The sequence below is a fragment of the Channa argus genome, chromosome 6 (genome assembly GCF_033026475.1).
Source record: "Channa argus isolate prfri chromosome 6, Channa argus male v1.0, whole genome shotgun sequence".
NCBI classification, from domain to species: Eukaryota; Metazoa; Chordata; class Actinopteri; order Anabantiformes; family Channidae; genus Channa; species Channa argus.
The window spans coordinates 1,243,909-1,262,730 of record NC_090202.1 but is presented as its reverse complement, the minus strand read 5'-3'; the positions used below and the strand labels follow the sequence as shown (position 1 = coordinate 1,262,730).

At 39.8% G+C, this 18,822-nt stretch overlaps 1 protein-coding gene across 10 annotated transcripts in view; it reads right to left on the bottom strand.

Annotated features, from left to right (window-relative positions):
- The window catches only part of msi2b (musashi RNA-binding protein 2b), a 248,973-nt gene that overhangs the window by 109,609 nt on the left and 120,542 nt on the right, over positions 1–18,822 (bottom strand). For all 10 annotated transcript variants that reach the window (XM_067507483.1, XM_067507488.1, XM_067507487.1 and 7 more), the window contains exon 7: positions 5,052–5,100. In XM_067507483.1, coding sequence (XP_067363584.1) covers positions 5,052–5,100 — 49 coding nt within the window. The remainder of the gene's footprint in view (positions 1–5,051; positions 5,101–18,822) is intronic.

Here is an 18,822-nt window from a genome sequence, read left to right as displayed (position 1 = left end):
ACAGTTTTGACTAGAACAATAGACAAAACTATAACAAAACAATGAATTATACAATTTATTTTTTATTGATTTAATGATTTCTGCATCTTCCACAAATCCGCAGCTCCACATTATCCCTTCTTTGTTCAAGTATTGTTGTAGAATAACAAAAAGTAAAGTTGTGTTTGTCTCTTCTTGTCAACCCTGAGAGTACATCCACACAGTTTGAATAAACTTTATTGGAATAAGATCACTAGCTTCTGACTGACTTGTAAACTGAGAAATCACAGGTACTGGTTAAGTGGAAAGAATGATCATAACACATTGCACACAGTTAAAAAAAAGCTTACAGCAGCAGGAATCATTAAACAAACCTCCATGACTAATGGCCACATGAGCAGAATAGCTTTAATACAACAAAAACATGTGCTGTATGTTGTAATAACACTGCAGACAGAAAGCAGACAAGAGCAGAGAAACACGTCTATATGTCTTGTATCAGGAGTGTAGTGGTTGAACCAGTTATTTGACAATCACTGGACATACTGTAAATGCGTTTTAAATTAAAGCTTAATGAGCACAAAAGCACAGAGGAGCTGATGCAATATTCAAACGTGGCTTTCACACTTTATATTGTTACTACTCCCATAATCTTTTGTTTGCCATCATTTATTTTTAAAACATTTATTTTATCCTGATTACCAATTCTGTGCAGCTCCTTTTTTACTTTTTGCTGCTTGGAGACTCGTGCTCAGGAAAAAGGTTTGTAATATTTGCAGACGCTCTTCGGAGGCACTGAATCACCTGCTCTTCCGAACTGTGTACAGCAGAAAGCCTAATCAATCACACTTATCTCCTACTGACATTTGCTCAATCATCCTAATACATATGCATTGAGGACAGAGGAGCATCTCTGTACACACATGCAGACAGCACACCAGATGGTCAAGGTACGGGAGCTGCAACGTTGTCCTCATGTGCTGACTGAGGCCCAAAAAGAAATCTATTGCACAGTCTGCATATTAATCCTCACATATAGCGAACATTAGCTGAGCTTTATTGTTTCTTCCAAATCAACAGTATAATAAACAAAGTACTTGTTATTACTGCAACTTCATATACAGGCTCCATTTCCACAAATGTTGGGAAAAGAGGATGCCACGATTTCAAAACCATTTGAAACCTATTTTTGATTGCAAAGCACAAACACAAACTGAGAAATTCGAAATGTGAAGTCAAAAGATGTTTACCACTATGTTGAGTCATCTTTCTGTAAGTGTTTGGCAGCTGAGTTGAGCAGTTGCTTTAATTTTGAAAGCAAAATTGTTCCCCATTCTTCTTTGATGCAGGATTTCAGCAGTTTTCAGAAACAGTTCAGGGTCTTCTCGGTTGTATCATTACCAAGACGAATTTCACATCATGACTTGTCAGAAAGTTTTAAATAAGCTCAAGCTCAGAGAAGGATCCAGTGTTTCTGGATCTTGTTTATATATGATTGTTTCTTTGCAGTTTTAACTTGTGTACGCAGTGGTTTCAGAGGTGTTACTGAAACCATGCAGTGGTTTCCACCATGGATTCATGTCTGGTTTTAATGGTAAATGTTCTGCACTTATTTAGCGCTTTTCTACCTATTGGCACTCAAAGCACTTTACACTGCTTCTTATTCACCCATTCACACTCACAATCACACACACACACTCACACACCGATGGGGGAGCTGCTATGCATCTGGCCAACACTCACCGGGAGCAACTAAGATGGGGTTCAGTGTCTTGCTCAAGATAGATAGGATAATATACATGTCAAGGACGCTTTGACATGTGACCGGAGGAGCCGGGGATTGAACCAACGACTGTGAGATTGGTGGACAACCGCTGTACCTTCCTGCGGTACAATCGCCCCTTTATATAGTATATAGCATTACTCTTTCAGTCTTTTGTTGTTCCATGTCCCATTGCTTTGTTAAAACTTCTAAAATTCGAAATCTTTTTTCAAAAAACAAAGTTTTCAGTTTCATCTTACAATACATGTATATTATCTTATCTATCTTGTAATATTTACAATCCAAAACAGGTTTCAGATAACTTGCAAATCTCTTATTTTACACAAAATCCCAACTTTCTGGAAGTGCAGTATTTTTATTCTTGATTACTGCTCCCCCCCCCCCCCCCCCCCCCGAGTTGCTACTGCTGACCATCTCCCATGGTAGGTCCTCTAGACCTGTCACATTTAGGTTCCCACTGTGTGAACACATCGAATGTGTCAGGCAAGACATGCTGTGATAGCTTTGTTTTGGGAATGTGCCTCCAAATAGCCATGTTAGTGTGTCTGTATGTGCAGCTAGGGGGTCCCTGTCTACAGTGTACCCTAATCACCCCCCCGCTGGAAAGAACATAGATAAGGGTTGTTCCTGCAATCAGTGCATACGTGTGCACAAACAAACACACACTGTCCTCCACTGCAGGAATTATTTTGCAATCAAAAAACCAACAATCTTGTCTAAGCTTAATAAAAGGCAAAGAAAACTCACAGGGAGTCTCAAGACAGACGCCTGTCTTTAATCAGTGTTTCATTTGTGAAGCGGCCATTTGTGCATCTTGTGATTGTTTTAATTAGGGTTGTCAGCACTACCCCACAAACATGCAGCGTCATTATGTGACACGTTAAAAGCTACATCTGGCCAAACGGTACCTGGATAATGCTGTTTTTGATCTTTTAAGAGATGTGAGCAGGAGCCAAGCCCTCTGCCTTCAGCTGACTTGTTGGATGGACCTCTTGCCTGAGCTCTGGACCACATGTCCTGCCATCACCCTTCACCAGACACCGACATAGCTACTGTAAATTCAGTTCATTTTATGCTTCAAACTGTTTTTTAACAGACATATCTGTCTGTCATTTTTTATTATTAGTTTGTGTTTTTTTATACTCTATTGTACATTTCATGATATTCACCTTCACCATCATTATTATCTATTTTCTTCTATTCTATCATCCACAAGTCATCACATTTTATCTTCTCTTTCTCTTTTATCATATGAATTCACTTTGATTGTAAAGTGTACACAACTGCATGTGCAGTCTGATTGGTCTTCTCTTTTTTAATCTCATTAATTCATCTTGTTCACTATGAAATAGACATAACTGACAAATCATTTCATCATGATGCTACATCATTTTGGAACTGAAACTAGTGTGCGCAGCATTTATTAACAGTTTTAAACACGAATCAAATGTCAGATGACCTGTGAAGGTAACCAGAGACAAAAGACATTTAATAAGATTCTAAAGCTGCCAAGCTACATAAAAAAACAGGAACCTAGGGAAGAAGAATCATATTGAAAAAATGTCATCTTGGTAGGAAGTAGTAATATGAAAAGCAGAATGTCAATATTCCTTAATTGCACCGGAATACAAAGTGTATTTACAGTGAATATTAATAATGCAGAAATAGGCTCTGTAAACTTTTCAGTGCTGTGAATCATATGATTTTCAAACTAAATACATTTTTAAACAAAGGCAACTTGAGCAAACACAGAGTACAGTACATGTTTGAAACAAACAGTGTAGTTATTTCAGCTAAAAGCTGATGTAATACCAACAAGGTGGGAAAAAGCATTAGCCTCCCATAGTTAGTCCATCCACCAAATGACCACACTGAAACACATTTGTCTGAGAGGAGTTGCAAAAGATCCACTGATTCAAAGTGAGAGACACTATCTACAAATGAAGAAGACTTAGGACATGAGAAATTAGTTTGGAAGACAAGGGTCCTTTTGCATTGGGTGTAAACCAAATAAAGAATTCCACAAAAAAACACCACCATACCTGCAGTCAAGCATTGTGGTGGTGGTGTGATGGTGTGTGGGTGACTTGCTGCATCAGGGCCAGTTTAACTTAAAAATACGAATTATTCTCTCTAGCTGAGAATCCTGAAACAGAATGTCAGCTCATCAGTCTGTAAGCTAGAGCTCAGTTCTAACAGGGTTATGCAGCAAGACAATGATCCCAAACATAAGGGTCAGCTGAGAGTAAGTTTTAGAGAGGCCAAGTCCAGGTCCAGGCCTGAACTGGCTACTGAGTTCAGTGGGTGTTGTAGGAATTTGAAAAACTTTTTGCTTTACTAAATACAAAGGCGTGTGATGCTGAAAACATTTATTCTATTTTCCATCCAGGCTGCTCCTGAGCATGGTGTTGGTCTGGTGTGTCTTTAAAACAGCTCAGAGCCGAATGTCTGTCTCTTCCTCTATGCTTCTATGTCTTTGTAAAGTCCTCTGTTTTGGGTCAGAGAGCTGCACTGCTGAAGCCACAGATAAGGCATTTAGATAAGGAGGGGGTGGCGATAACCATCCTGCTGCCTGTGTTGCTCTGCAGCATCAGCTATCTGAACCCTTATCGGCCCACACAGGCCTCCCTCCTTCAATCTCTGTCCTTCTGTTCAACCATAGGGCACCTTTCCTCTTTTTTTTGCCTTTTCTCTCACTGCCTTGTTTGACCCTCTTATTCTTTTCTGCCCCCTGTGTGTGTCTCTCTTCCATCATCCAATCACCACAATGCCAGTGTAGATTCATATCGACTTATCGGAGGGGCAAAATGGCCAAAGGGGAAATGGGGCTAATTAAATTGATAGGAAAAATAAATGGTGTCTATGTGGTGTGTTTAGCTATCAGGCCCAGCTGCTACATACTGTTGTATGAACTTGTGTGTTTGTGTTTGTCAGTCAGCAGTGTGGAGAATCACCATGATAAGGCAACAGATTTAGTATGGATTGCTGGTCAGAGTGAAAGCTATCTGTAATGAACAACAATGGACCTGACCTTCAGGGAGGGAGGAATCTTTAAGGAAATTCACTTACTCGTGTAGTCATTGCTGTTACTACTGTGGCCGTGTGTCTGTGTGTGTGTACTGAACTGGAAGTGCAGGAGAAGTGGCTTTTATTTAATGCATATAATAGACAGGCAATAGCTGAATAGTGGTGGCTAGTGATATGGAAGTTGGTGAAGTATAAAGTATTTCAAGTCCAAACACACAAAGACACACAAGCTGACTACACTACCAGTTGAATTTCAGCTTACCTCTATGTCGGTTGGTGGTTTTGTCAAACATTAGCATAGCGTCCTCTACCTGAAAAAAAGACACAACATGTTAGACTTCAGTCATGATGTAGATGTGCACACACGTATCAAACAGAGACATCGATAGGACGTTTAAAGGCAATACAGTGTCAGCTTGTGAAAGCTTCAGATCACCTCAGATCAGATGGTATCAAGCTGTTGTTATCAAGTTGCCTCATTATATGTTCAGCCTTCGCAGCCCAACTTATCCCAAGATTCTTTGTGCGCTGGTAACCAAAAGTCTACATGGCAGCCAAAGAGCCAAATGCAGACAATATAAATGGTAAATTAAAGCAGGGCGTCTTAAAAAGAAACAGAACCTCTCACTTCCGTTCAGCCTTTAAGATCGACACGGTCTGCAATGACATAGCTTCAGTTGATAGTATCCTCACAAATAATTACAATGCCAGGATAAACTACTATCCAACATTAGCGCCTTTCAAACCACAACGCTTTGGTGTGTCGCATTGTAGAGTCCACCAGCCTTAGGGCTGCAATTCTCCTTCATTAGCGTGTCCATAAGTCCATCTTAAACAAAGAACATCAGAAGTCTCTGTCGGGTCTTGTTGCATGCTTCATACCCTCTGCCATAGACTGTCCAAGTGAGAAAAATCCTGTGACCCCAGTTTGCCAAGTAACTTAGTGTTTTACTGTACAAACAATCACCAAACCCCCTAAATTCTTCTCTTCTTCTCTTTATATGTGTATCTCATACCAAACTGTGTCAGATCTTACAAAATCTGAAATAAAAGGCAACCTGAGAAAATGAACACTTCATGTTCTGCCTCTTTAAGACCAGCATGCTTGACCCTATATGTTGGTTGTTTGTGGAATTCTCTGGTTTAAACCAGATGTTCAACTTCTGACTCATCAATCCACAGAGGATTTTCCTAAACGGTTTGAGGGTCATTGAGGTGTTTTATAGCAGAATCAAAAGAGATGCTGCAGGTTCAACTTTGAGTTGTCACTGTGCTCTTGGATTCAAGTGACACTTCTGGCAAGGTTCACCATTGTTCCAAGTCTTGTTCATTTGCAGATAATGTCTTTCACTGTGTGTATGTGGAGTCCCAGAGCCTTGGAAACAGCTTTGCAACCCTTCTCATACTAATGAATTTCAGTAGGTGAATTAACAAAAGGGGGGGGTAGGGGCTTCAAGAAACACAGAGATCATGTTTAACTTGTGTTTGCACAGGTTGCCTTTGTTTTACGATGTGAAAGAAAAAAGAAATCAGGAACCCAAATCTTTTTTTCACACCAGTTTAGCTCATCTCCCACAAGTGATATACTCAACTGTTTTCCCATGTTTGACACATCTTATTCAGCTTATAGAGAGAGATTGTATGGGAGAATGGGTAAACAACTCAATTGTTCACCTTAATACAAAGAAATAAAGAAAATGATCTTTTGTTACTAAACTTGTTAAAGCGTTGTTTAAAGCATGTGGTCAACACTGTACTTCCAGTAAAGATGAGTCAAACCACAGAAACACACACAAACACACAAGGGCTGAGGGGAAACAAAGATAATCCAGTATAAGAGAGAAACCAATATTTAGACATAGCTAGAGCACGTTCCTTCCACTTTTATCAGCAGTAATTACATATGCAGCTTTTTAAGCTGCTGATTGGCACTGTGTGAAAAACAGTCACATTAGTGTTGGGAGAACTAAACCGCTAAGTCTGATCATGACTCTCATACAAACACTACTCTGAATTGCCAGATTCCACAAAACATTTCAATCCACAGTGCCACACAGCAATATGGCTCATTCTGGTCCACATACACTGTACGTTCTGGATTTAAAAATACACTTTGACTTTCTACTGGAAAAAATACATTTTATGACTCATGAACCATGACAAACAAAATAACAATATACAATAAACCAAATGACAATTGCTTCAGAAATTTTTCATAGTCCCTCACTTTTTGCAAATTTTACTGTTTTTCATTTGCAAATTGAAAAAATAAGCTAATTTGCCATAAGTCTACATGAAACATCCCATAATGGCAAATTGAAACATTATTTGACACATTTTTGCAATTTTAATTGAACTACTCAAACCGCTAATGTAATACTGTGTAGAAGCCCTGTCTGACAGTAAATACAGCTCAAAATCTTCTTGGCTAAGTCTCTACAAGCTTATCAAACCTGGATTTAAGCAGAGTATCTCAATTTTCCTGACAGATCCTCTCAAACTCCGTTTGATTGGGTGAGAATTGTCCGTCAACTGCCACCTTCAGAATTCTCCACAGATGATCTGTGGGCTTTAAGTCTGGCCAACGTAGTCTCAGGTCTTGTGCATTTCTTCAAGGACCTCTGTATGTGGCTGCAAGCATTCTTCCTTCAGTTCTTACTAGTGTCCCTGTCACTGCTGCTGAGCAGCCCGCATGCATCATGATGCTGCCATCGTCATGTGTCACTCTAGTGATGTCATTAGTGGCAGACAAGACAATTAAGTAAGATAAGTTTTTTTTAGAGTTACTTGTTAGAAAGTTTGGAGACAGGGCTGCTGGTTCCAAACATCTTCCATTTTTTCCCCCAGAATTTCAGAATATTTAAAATTCACCTGGAAAATCGTCGGTCATGGAAATGTCCACATCCAGAGTTTCAAGATGTGTGATGTGAATCATTCGTTTATTTTTATTATCTCAGATTAGACTTTTTACTTCAGATTAACATAACTTTTCATGTGTGTTGTTCACAAAATTCACTACAAAAAAAAGTGCCATTCTTTGTGATAGACAGAATGTGGAGGACAGCTGTACACCAACGGATTGTGATTCTGAAGGCTCAGGTTAGCACGACAGCTCGGTTGTGTACCGGTTGTGGCCTTGGAAACGCAACAGTAAAATCTCATATTCCTGATGACTGATGGCAAATCTTTCTGTGTGTGCACAAAGGCAGAACAAAAGAGCTTTATTACTTGGAGCGTGAATTCTAAAGGTACAAGTGTGATGAGATAGACGTGCAGCCACAGAAGATGTGCTGTTCTAGTTCTCAGACAGCGAGAAAGTAAATTAAAACAAAGACACGGAACGACGCAGGGTGAGGGATGACTTGTTGACAGGAGAGAGATGCATCACATTGACTTCTCTCCCTCTCTCTGTCTGCCTCTTTTTTCTGTCGCTGTAATTTCAAAGATGTTTTATCACATTCAATAATGAAAAGGCTCAAATTTCACGGGTGGCCTGTCTCAAGAGAGAGCGGCAGCGATGTCGGCTCATCAAGTGTTTTTTCACTCGTCATGTCACCAATCTCTCAGGGAAAAATGGAAAAAATGAACAATGAATAAAATGATGGAGGCACAGGGCTCCCGTGAATGTGAGCTAGAAGGTATTACATGGATTCACCCTTTTTGAAAAGCAGCTGCATTTCCTGAGTAACCTTGTGTCAGCTGCCACTAGCAGGGGTTATTAGCCAATATCGGTAAATATGAAATGTAGAGATAAGGGCGCAGCAGATAAGCAGAAACTGACTGAGCCTCTGAGAAACAGCCTATCTAAAACTTTCCATGCCTCTGCTTACTGCTTTATCCCAATTCTTCTCTGAAGAGCTGCACTGGACTTTTTTTAAGCTCCCCTTTATTTCAACTAAGACGAACTCTGGTGATAAGGGGAAAAAAGCCCTGGGTATCACCTACTGACAAGAAATAGTCGCAGGCTTTTCAGTGGCCATCTAAAAACACCTCAGGTGTTGGTTTTCCAAACCACTATTTCACACCCTCTCTGTAAAACTGTACTTGATAGCCCTCAATTGGTTTCACTCTACTGAGGTCATTAAAAACAAATGGTGAATATTACGATATTATTTGATACTGTAGACGGTGTCCTTGCCACTGTTAATTGTAACTTGTTGATTTAACTAAAACAATATAATTAAAAAGAAACTCTTTTTAATAGCAAGCAGAAAGAAGTAAAAAAAAAATTGTTTTCATTCTGAACATTTATATATAATTTGCATATCATGTTAATGTCTTTCTAAAATACACAAATAATTGGGTATAACTTTTAACAATAACTTTTTTGCTCACCAACCACTGTGGCTAGCAGCCACAAAAGAGACCTTCACCCGATCAATTGGTGCAGTATGATATTACAGATGGGTGTGAGTCCAACTCTGAGTTTAACGTTCAGAGAAGTCATGTCCAAATTCCGTATGAGAAGCAGATAATGTAATTATTGTGACACGTCTATCTCCAGGGTTTGTTAGGCCCCAATTATATTTCCTATTTTATTAATTGTACAGATTTGATTGTGTAGGTGAATAATTCTTTTGCTTAGCACTGAACAAAACGGGAAACATTCACTATTTCATATCTGGCACATGCAGTGTGTTCCTCAGAAGCCTGGAACTGAGTGTAGGTCTGGTCACCTTTGAGTCGTCATGGAGCAGCAGCTGCACCCAACTGTTTCTCTGTGCAGCTGCCAGCCCCATGAGACTTGTTGCAGAAAGCAAGCTATTCTCTAGACAACTCAGGCTTATCCCAGCTGTCAGTCACCATTATGGCTGAGATGAAGAGCACAACAGCAGGTGCAGAGTAGAAGCTCTCTCAGATCCACATCCTCTCTAACACACATAAAGCCCACATGGAATACTGGCTTCCTGCAGCTATAAAACAGCGTGTGGCCTTGACAATAATATGGAAAATGTGGAAATCCATTGACTAATCCATCCATTAGCCTTTTCTTTAGAAGGTCACAGAGGGGCTGGAGCTGAACCTCTGAGTCAAAGCCAAGAAGGGGTACAACGTGAACAGGTCAGCAGTCAAACAAGGTGACTCACTGACAAGCATGGCAAGCGTTCAGATGACACCATGGGGTGAGTCAAAGAGAAACATAATGGTGCAAATAGTGGGAATGTTAGCAATAATACAATCAAGCAAAGTTAGAACCAACAGATGAAATGTTAAGCTTTTCTTAGTGCTTTCCAAGATGAGACACGTTAGAAAAAACACTTCCTGTAAGAATGGCTTTGAAATGGCATCTTTGTGGTCAAGCTTCAAGATTCAACATTCAAAACAACTTTATTGATACCTGTGGGGAAATGGTGTTGCCTTGTTACAGCTGCTCTACGCGTGAAAAGTTGAAAAGAAAGGAAAAAAGGAAAAATAACTCTTGTGGTTTGACATTCCTGAAAGTGATTAGAATAATGGAAAGCGTGAACATCAACAGGTTGACAGACTGTTAGGCAGCAGCATTTACTGAACATAATGTCCCTCAAACAATAATTCTAATTAAACCCTGTTTAACCCTGTTTGTTGGGACGTGGGAAGCTACAATACTGCAGCAATCATCACTATTCTACTAAAACTTCATCAAGCCTCACGGTCTCCAGAGATATAGGACAGTGACAGGATCAAACGCCTTTTTTCTAAAAAAGTGTCCATCTGATATGTGTATAGAGCCTATTTACAACAATCAGCAAGGCCTTAAGCACTAGTGGTCAGCATGGATATTCTGAGAAGTCTGCAGCTCCACAGTCCATGTACAGCTAAATGTGATACACTGTGTGCAGAGGTTGTAGAAGTACACAAACTCAGTACTCAAGTGAAAGTCCAAGCAGGGCCCCAAAACATGTTCCACTACAAGAACCACTTTACGTATTTTACTCAAGTACAAAGAAGATTATCTACATTTTGCTCAATGTACAAAAGTCAAAGAACTCCACTAATAAAACTGCGTATTTAAACATTACTGATTATGGTTAGTGTGGCTAAACATACAGTAATTAATAAAAAAGTTTTAAAGGTCAATGTTAAAGTTGAAAGCTGATCTTATCCACTTTATGCTCTGACAGATGGTTAACACATAAAGATACATTAGCATTTATAAAACCATCATATGTTTATATTAAAACAACCCGGTGATGTTAATGTTGGGGCTGATCAGTGTATATTCATCATATGGAAAAAAGCTGAAGAGACAGAAAGACGTAAAGACAGAAATAGAGACAGAAAGTTTGTAAGTGAAGGAGCAGGAGAAGGAGCTCAGGTGCTTCTTACCAATATCCATTACACAGGAGAGATGACACAACAGCCCAGGACAGCTGATTTCCAATTGAACCAGTGTGGCTATATGATCGAGAAAAAAAAAGCCGAACCCATGTGAAAGTGTAGAAACTCTGCTCTGATATGCATGAGAAAAATAAGTGTGGAGCATGTGGTGGATTAAATGGAGGTAATGAGGAAAATCTCAGGAAAATACCCGCAGATGCTGGAAATTATGGCTACTGTCTCCACCATTTTTGTATTACACTGAGCCATAAAAGTAGGAATACTCCACATTACACTCAGATTTTAGACCGGAGGGCTTAGTGGGTGTTTTGAGCAAGTTAACCGTTAATTGTAGCGCCACCTAAAGGCAATGCTCAGATTGCAGCTTATACTTGTGCCTGTTTAAAGCATGTTTAGCCTCAAGGAATGGGTTTATAGTTAAGGGAGCTTCCACCGAAAAGACCCAGTCTGCAGTGTCAGCAAACATTTACAATGTATCAAACTTATATTTTGCCCATTGTTTTAATGCCTGATATGTAAACCACAAAAAGCACATGCAACTTCTGTCTTGCTTCCTCGATGCAGCATGTATCTTTGCCGTCAGTATTTTGACAGCCAAACCAAAATGTAAATACTGAGCTGCTTGCTCATGTTGTATAATGACAGTATCGGTTCCCATCTCAGCCTCGACAAAGTTCCTCCTAAGTAGTGCATGATATAAAGACCTTAGAAAGGTTGGATGATCACTGATGATCCTTTCAATTTATTTCGCTGTCCATCTGGGCTCAACACGTATCATTTTCCACAGCAGCACACAGTGTGTGCTGTCAGTGTACTGGCTCTCACTTTCACCGTGCGTTTGCAGCAGAATGACCAGAATGCATCACTACAGCTCAGCAACACCATCCCCTTCCATCCAGCAGCACTATCGCTTCCATATCTCTCCCCTTCCATTGCCCCATTTGGCCATTCCACCCCTGTGACGCACCCTCTCCTCCCCCCAGCCTCCAACATCATTTCATCTCTTTCTCCGGCAGCCTATCTCGCCACCTCTTTCTCTCCCTGACAGTCCCATGCCGTCATGCGCTCCTCTCTCTGGACTGAGCCAGATAAGCAGGTAATTCATCACTGCAGTGAAGGGTACACACACACATTTACAAACAGGCACACACACACCGGGCGGCCCTTATCAGTGCTTCACAAGGACTGGGCCGAGCTCACGCCGGGTCTCTGTCTGAAAGTGACCCGTAGCCTCCGAGCACCAAATTACCATGACAACATTCAAATTATCCCCAGCGAATGACAAGAGACAAATTAATATATTTCCCATCATCCCTCCATGCCCGCATTCACAGCCCTCAATTTGTGCTTCTATTATAGGGTGGGGAGAAAGAATGGTTTAACCAAACCCAGGGTGTGTAAGGAAGGCCTTTATAAATGCAAATTACCCTGGCTGCCTTTCTCTGCGGAGAACAATGGAGAAAAATAGCAGGTTGGCCTGTTAAAAGTGATACCACTTCCACTTCATTTTTCCCTTTCTGCCGCCTCTTTTTTTATTTACAATGCACAAAAAAGCCTGGGAACAGCAAATTCAATTCAAGCAGCACAATAAAACACAATCATGCGGAAATGTGGCATATTTCAGCTGACAGATTCATAAAAGTGTCGCTGGCATAATTGAGTCAAGAATGAAGAGGAAATGATGATGAAGATGGCGATGATGATTATGACTGGGTAGTGCTGTCAAGAGGAGTGATTGTATAGAAGAAAGAGAGAAAGCTGTTATTCCTCTGCTCACCATTTAGAGTAATACAGTATAAAGCCTCAGCAGGCACAAGATGTTCAACAATTTTACAATTTAAAACTGTTTTACAGCAGAGAAAGATATCAATCCTGCATCTGCATGCCTTTGAGGGGGGAGCGTCGTGAAGCAGAGAAAACAATTAAAACGGCTGTGAGTGTAGTTCTCCAGTTGCTCAGCCACACAGCTGAGATACACTGGAGGACACTTAAATGGGATTTGTAAGGCTGATAACAAACACCATATGCACACAGCAGCGTGGGATCACGAAGACAATTTGACTTACACCAAGAAATATAACATCTTTTGTCCAAAAAGCAAGCTTGTATTTGAAAGTGGTTCTACTTCAGTGGGAAATGGAGGGTGAGAGGATAACTCGGGCTAGGAACTTTAGTTGCACAGCAGGAAGCAACAAAGGCTGATCTACAGGGGGCTGATGCACTGCAGGCACTCTGTCAGTCATACAGCTGCATACACATGCAGAGTGCAGGCTAGAAACACAACCTTACATGTTGACAGTAACTTTGTACCAAGCCTGCCAGGTGACAGATTAATCTGTGTGTGTTCTCACATGTTTTACATCTGCGAAGACAACAGATAATTCAATGTTTAGTGGCAAATGTGAAGTGTGTCCATGCGTCTGTGTCCAAATTTAAAACAACACAACTGGTGATTTAGCCCAGAATGTCCATGTCTGTCTTTCAATGCTTGGACACCGGGATACATAACATGTTTTTAATTAAGTATGTGTCCCACTTTTTACTTAATGCAGCCTCATACACAGCAAAAATGTGCTACACTGTATGCAGAGGTTGGTAGAAGTATAAGTACAATATTAAAGTAATATTAAAGTATCAATTTTTGGCCTAAAAACAATTTTCCACAACAAGCACCACTTCAAATCCTTTACTCACGTGACAAGATTATGAACATTTTACTAAAAACACGATAAAACTATGTATTTTTAACATTACTGATTATGGTATTTATGGCAAACATGTACAGTAATTAGTAAGTAAGGGTTAAAGGTCACTGTTGGTGCAGCTGGTGCTACTTTTATTCACTTTATGTGCTGACATGGGCTCAATGCATAATTATAGATCAGCACTTATTAGTTTATAATACTAATACTAAAAAACGCATCATATTTATACAGTATATGAAAACCATCAGATGACTTTAATGTTGTGGTCAGTGCAGATAGAGAGACAGTAAAAGGGAATTTATTTATTACTATTTATTTTAGGTAAACTATTAGTTTACTAGTACTTTTATCTCACTTTGATGCTATTAAAGTAAACTTTTATGTAGAGCTGTTCTTTCTTTAGATATTGTCATACTGCATTATAGCTGTGTAGAGGTTCTACAGAGCTCTGTGCAGAGTGTGTTAACAGGGGACTAGTAATGACTCTTACTGACTTAACTGCCCAGAACTAGTCTATAACTGGGCAAAGCACCATGCAATACAACAAGTCTTTGTAACACTAATAATTAACTAATAATCGAATAAAATCACACTGCTGAACAGCATTCTGGGTAAAGCTGTTTACCTAGCTAGTTATCGTAATAGCCTGTTAACAGCCTAAAGAGACTCTATCACTATAGTAGAGAACAGAAAGGAAAGATGGACCATGAAGTGAGACCAGAGATGCTTTAGATGCACATGTACTCAAGAGAGGAGCTGTTGCCACAGTTGGGAAGCATTTTGGTTTTAAAACACTCAAAAAAGAACATGTTTATTTTCTTAATAAATCAAAAATATCCAAAAACTTTTTTGTTGGATGTCTCATGCAGAAATACTTTTCTCACGTATGTCTTCATCAAGAGATTAAGTAAAAGTAAAGGCCAAATATGCTTAAACGTTCTTGTATAGTAGTTAGTTCAATGCAAGTTCTACTCAATTACCATTGTGTTTATCTGTAGTAGCTGGACAATATCTCTAATAAGTGCATAAAGGTAAACTGAAGACATACTCCTTTGTCTCCAGAACTGGTAAAAATGTTATTAAACTATCAATGTTTAACTGAAGGTTTGAATATTTACTTTTCCCATCACCAAATAAATATTATGTGGGTTTTCTCTGATAATATACTCCCCATGTTAATCAGCACCTTATCATATGTTAGTACTACATGTAAGGTGCTTCATGACTACACTGAGCTACTGAACCAAGACGACCAAGTAAAAAAGTTTGAGATAAACACTGTAGACTTCTCTTTGGTTCCTGTGGATGCCTCCTTTGCATCAACATTTAAGAGGATTACTGTTTTAGATAACATAAACCTAAAGTTTCTTTCTCTAATTAGTCATGTTCTGCTTATTGATAAAGCCGGATTGAGCAGGTCCAGTGTAGCAAACATCCCACGTTCTCCTTCCTGTGCCTGTCAGCTATGTTCATTAAACATGTTCATTAAGGGAGCTGCCTAGGAAATGACAAGAGGGATAAACAAGCTCTTACACAAGAGTGAAACTTAAAACTTATCTTAACGTGGAGAAGTGCTCTTGACATCTCCTGTAAAGCAGACTAGGGCTCATAACACTGCTGAAACAAATTCTGTAGGGCAACAAGCCAACAGTTTAACCAAATGATCTAACTACCATGGTAAGTTCTCTATGTGAAAGCTGAAGATTTCTTAACGTGTGGCTGTTGATAGAAGAGAGGTTGGAAGATGATGAAACACATTGAAATACTTCATCTGCAACCACAAATATGCACAACAACTTTCTTGGCAAAAGTTTGCACCAACTTTTGCAAAAACTTTTGCAGTCAACTGTGCAGCCATTCACTTTCACTGTGTCTTGTGACAAAACAGTTGGCAAGTAAACATTTAAGACACACGCAGGAAATAAATGTCTTAATAAAGCTTTTCACATAGAGTAATAGTTTTGTTGCAGTCTGTCTTCCCTGATTTGGATGCACTTAAAGGACAGAGACAAGACAAAGACAATCAGGAGCCACTAGACTGCTGAAAAGTGCAACATTTCCTTTAAAATTATAAAACACATAAAGAAAAAATACTTAATATAACATTCAATAGCATCAACATTATCACCTTATCTGCATTAATCTGTGTTGCAGATTAAATTATATTCACAGTAGAAACCTTTGTCACTGCAGACATTAACACCATTATGCTGAGATATGTCTTTTATTCACTGGACTACTGTGGAAAGCATTTGGTGATACAGGCGGGTAAAATGTGAAAGGCTCTGCTGCCAGTGAGCTCACTGCAGACACTAATGATGGTACTTTCACAAACAATCCAATTCTTTTCAACACATTTCATTCCCCTTTATCTGCACAATGCGAAGCTGCCATTTTAAACATGGTCAAAACTTAATTTGACAATAACAACTTTTGTCTGTTGCTGTCCCTGAACGCACCATCCTCCGTGGCTCAGTGAGTGAGAGAGAGAGCAGCGGTGGTTGAGTGACATAGTGAGTGAATAGAGAGGTAGAACAAAGCAGTGAATTAGAAGGACACAATGTCATTTTCTGATTGTTTCACAGTGATTATGTTCTCAAACACAAACACAATCACACGTCAACACAACCCTGCAGGAAGGATTTCGTGTGAATGCAACTGAAGTACATTTTTCTCCTGTCTGCTCCTGTGTGGGCTCTTTGCACCGTGTGTGTGTGTGTGTGTGTGTGCGCCAGAATGAATCACATTATGGGGACCTGAATCTGACTTTGCAGTTACTTGACATGGATGTTTCCACTTCTCTAGTCAAACTAACTGGATGTTGTACAGCGAGATGTGTTCCATATCAATGCATTCACCCTCCACATATTTTCATTATGTTACTGAAAAACATAATCCAGATGTATCTATATGTGGCCTTTCAGACATTATTAGTTGTCCATATCAGCACAGTCTGACACTACAGAAACACACACATATAAATCAATCTGCCTACATTAACAGCTGGAGTCTTAGGCTCTAAGTACTTACAAATATCAGTGACCTCCAATCTGTACTGCTACGCTTTATGCCTGAACACTGAAGCTGCTGATGCTGCTCTGCTCTCTAGATCAGCAGGGAGCTCTGACACTTTTCTGGTTTTGAGTTGGTGTTTAAATATCTGGACCTTATAATTATGTAGTCAAGATGAACATTATTCAGAAACACAGAGGATACTTGAGTTTGTATATGTTTACTGTAGTCCCCGTTTTACCTTGTGGAGAAAGCAGCCTTAATATGATAGCTATGTGTAGATTCTATGGAATATACTTTTAATCAGATTCAAACAAACAAAAGGACATGCAACCAGAAATAACCCCCCCCATCAGCAGTCACCTCACATGAAAAAGGCCCTGTCCCTAAATCGACAGTGTTCCTTTTGGATTTCAAAGACCTTTTTGTGATCGTTGTGGCCTTAAATGCCCGATTTTCCAAAGGTTTTTCTTAGGAAAAAAGTTTTAAATTGAGGTTGTACACATTTTCTGACACATTAGGTTAATGAATTGTAGCAATCACAATGTAGCTACTTCCTGGAGAGACTGACCGGTAGTGGATGTCTTTGTGGAATTGTAAGGACCACGTTTGAGGCTGTGTGAAGACATGTTGAGTGTACTTACAATCATTATTTAGTAAAGATGAACCACTAGATAAGCTGATTAACACAGCAGATAATAGAGGCTAATAAATGTGACACAGCTGATCAAGTCCCTGAGCAAGTACTGCACCTCTCAGATCATGTCGTTAGAGACAGATACTGTCTCTGCTGATCATGTGTCATATGTACAGGCGAGGGGAAAAAAACACATATTGCCCGTAGTATACATCATATGGATGTAACATGTGCATCAATCAATTAAAAAGCAGCCTTACGTCCACATCGGAGACATTATAATCAATTTGCCATAACTAATGGATAAAAAAATGACAGATTGCTTATTTTCACGGTCATCGAAACTTCTCTGTGGAGGTTACTGAGTATACAGCTGGATCAATGATGAGACTACTCAGCAACTGGCATTATAGACCTTCTTTACTCATTGTGAGTGTATAAATAATGTAACATACATTATTTATGTTGCTTACATTCCTCTGAACCAATCATTAAAAAATAGCCCAGACTGCTTTCTGTCCTCTATCAGTCCATTCAAAAGTTATTATAACATCATATGTTATGTTTATGAGTCCTTATTCTGCTTAGCTGGAGGAATGGGCTCCATGGTAACCCAAGCCAATGGGAACACCACCTAACAGACTGAGCATGTTCTGTTAGTTTAGGCCTGCAGGTAAATATTGGCTAATACTTTAGTTTGGCTTTAGTTCAGATGTGTTCTTTTGCCTCTGCTGAGTAACTGAAAGAAACAGTAATCTGTTTCATTAGTGTGCAGCCCCCTGGGATTTCACTATATTGGATCTTATCCTTCCTCACACTAGTCAGCTGAAGAGAAAATTGTCAACGCCCACCCGGAGCGTGGGCCCCTTATCTGTCAAACTGGTTGTCTTTGATCATGTCTGCTTAGTCATCATATAATCCAGTATTTGGACAGCATCTTCCCTCTCTTTCCTTCAGCACAACAGCATTATTGTTTAGAGACAAAAAGAAAATGAAACAATGACTTCCTGGCTAAACAAACAGTGAGAGGTTTGGTAGCTCAGGGATGACATTACCCCATAGAAGGTAGGAATGCTGGGATCAAAGGTCACATCAGCCTATCAGATGTTTCTGTCGTGGGTCATGCTCTGTTCAACCTTGCTGCCAACCTCGACTCCAACACTGCTGATTGCACAGAGAAGATCAACAAGATGGCTTGTTCCATCCTTTCCCTCTGTGCTCCCATAGTGGCATCTCCACCTGGCTGACCATGACTCACTGAAACATCTGGCTGCACAAGTGTCCAGTTCCAGTGGAATTCAGAAAGAGCTCCTGGAGGGCCCCTTTACTTACAAGATCTTGTTTGGACTTTGTGCTCATAC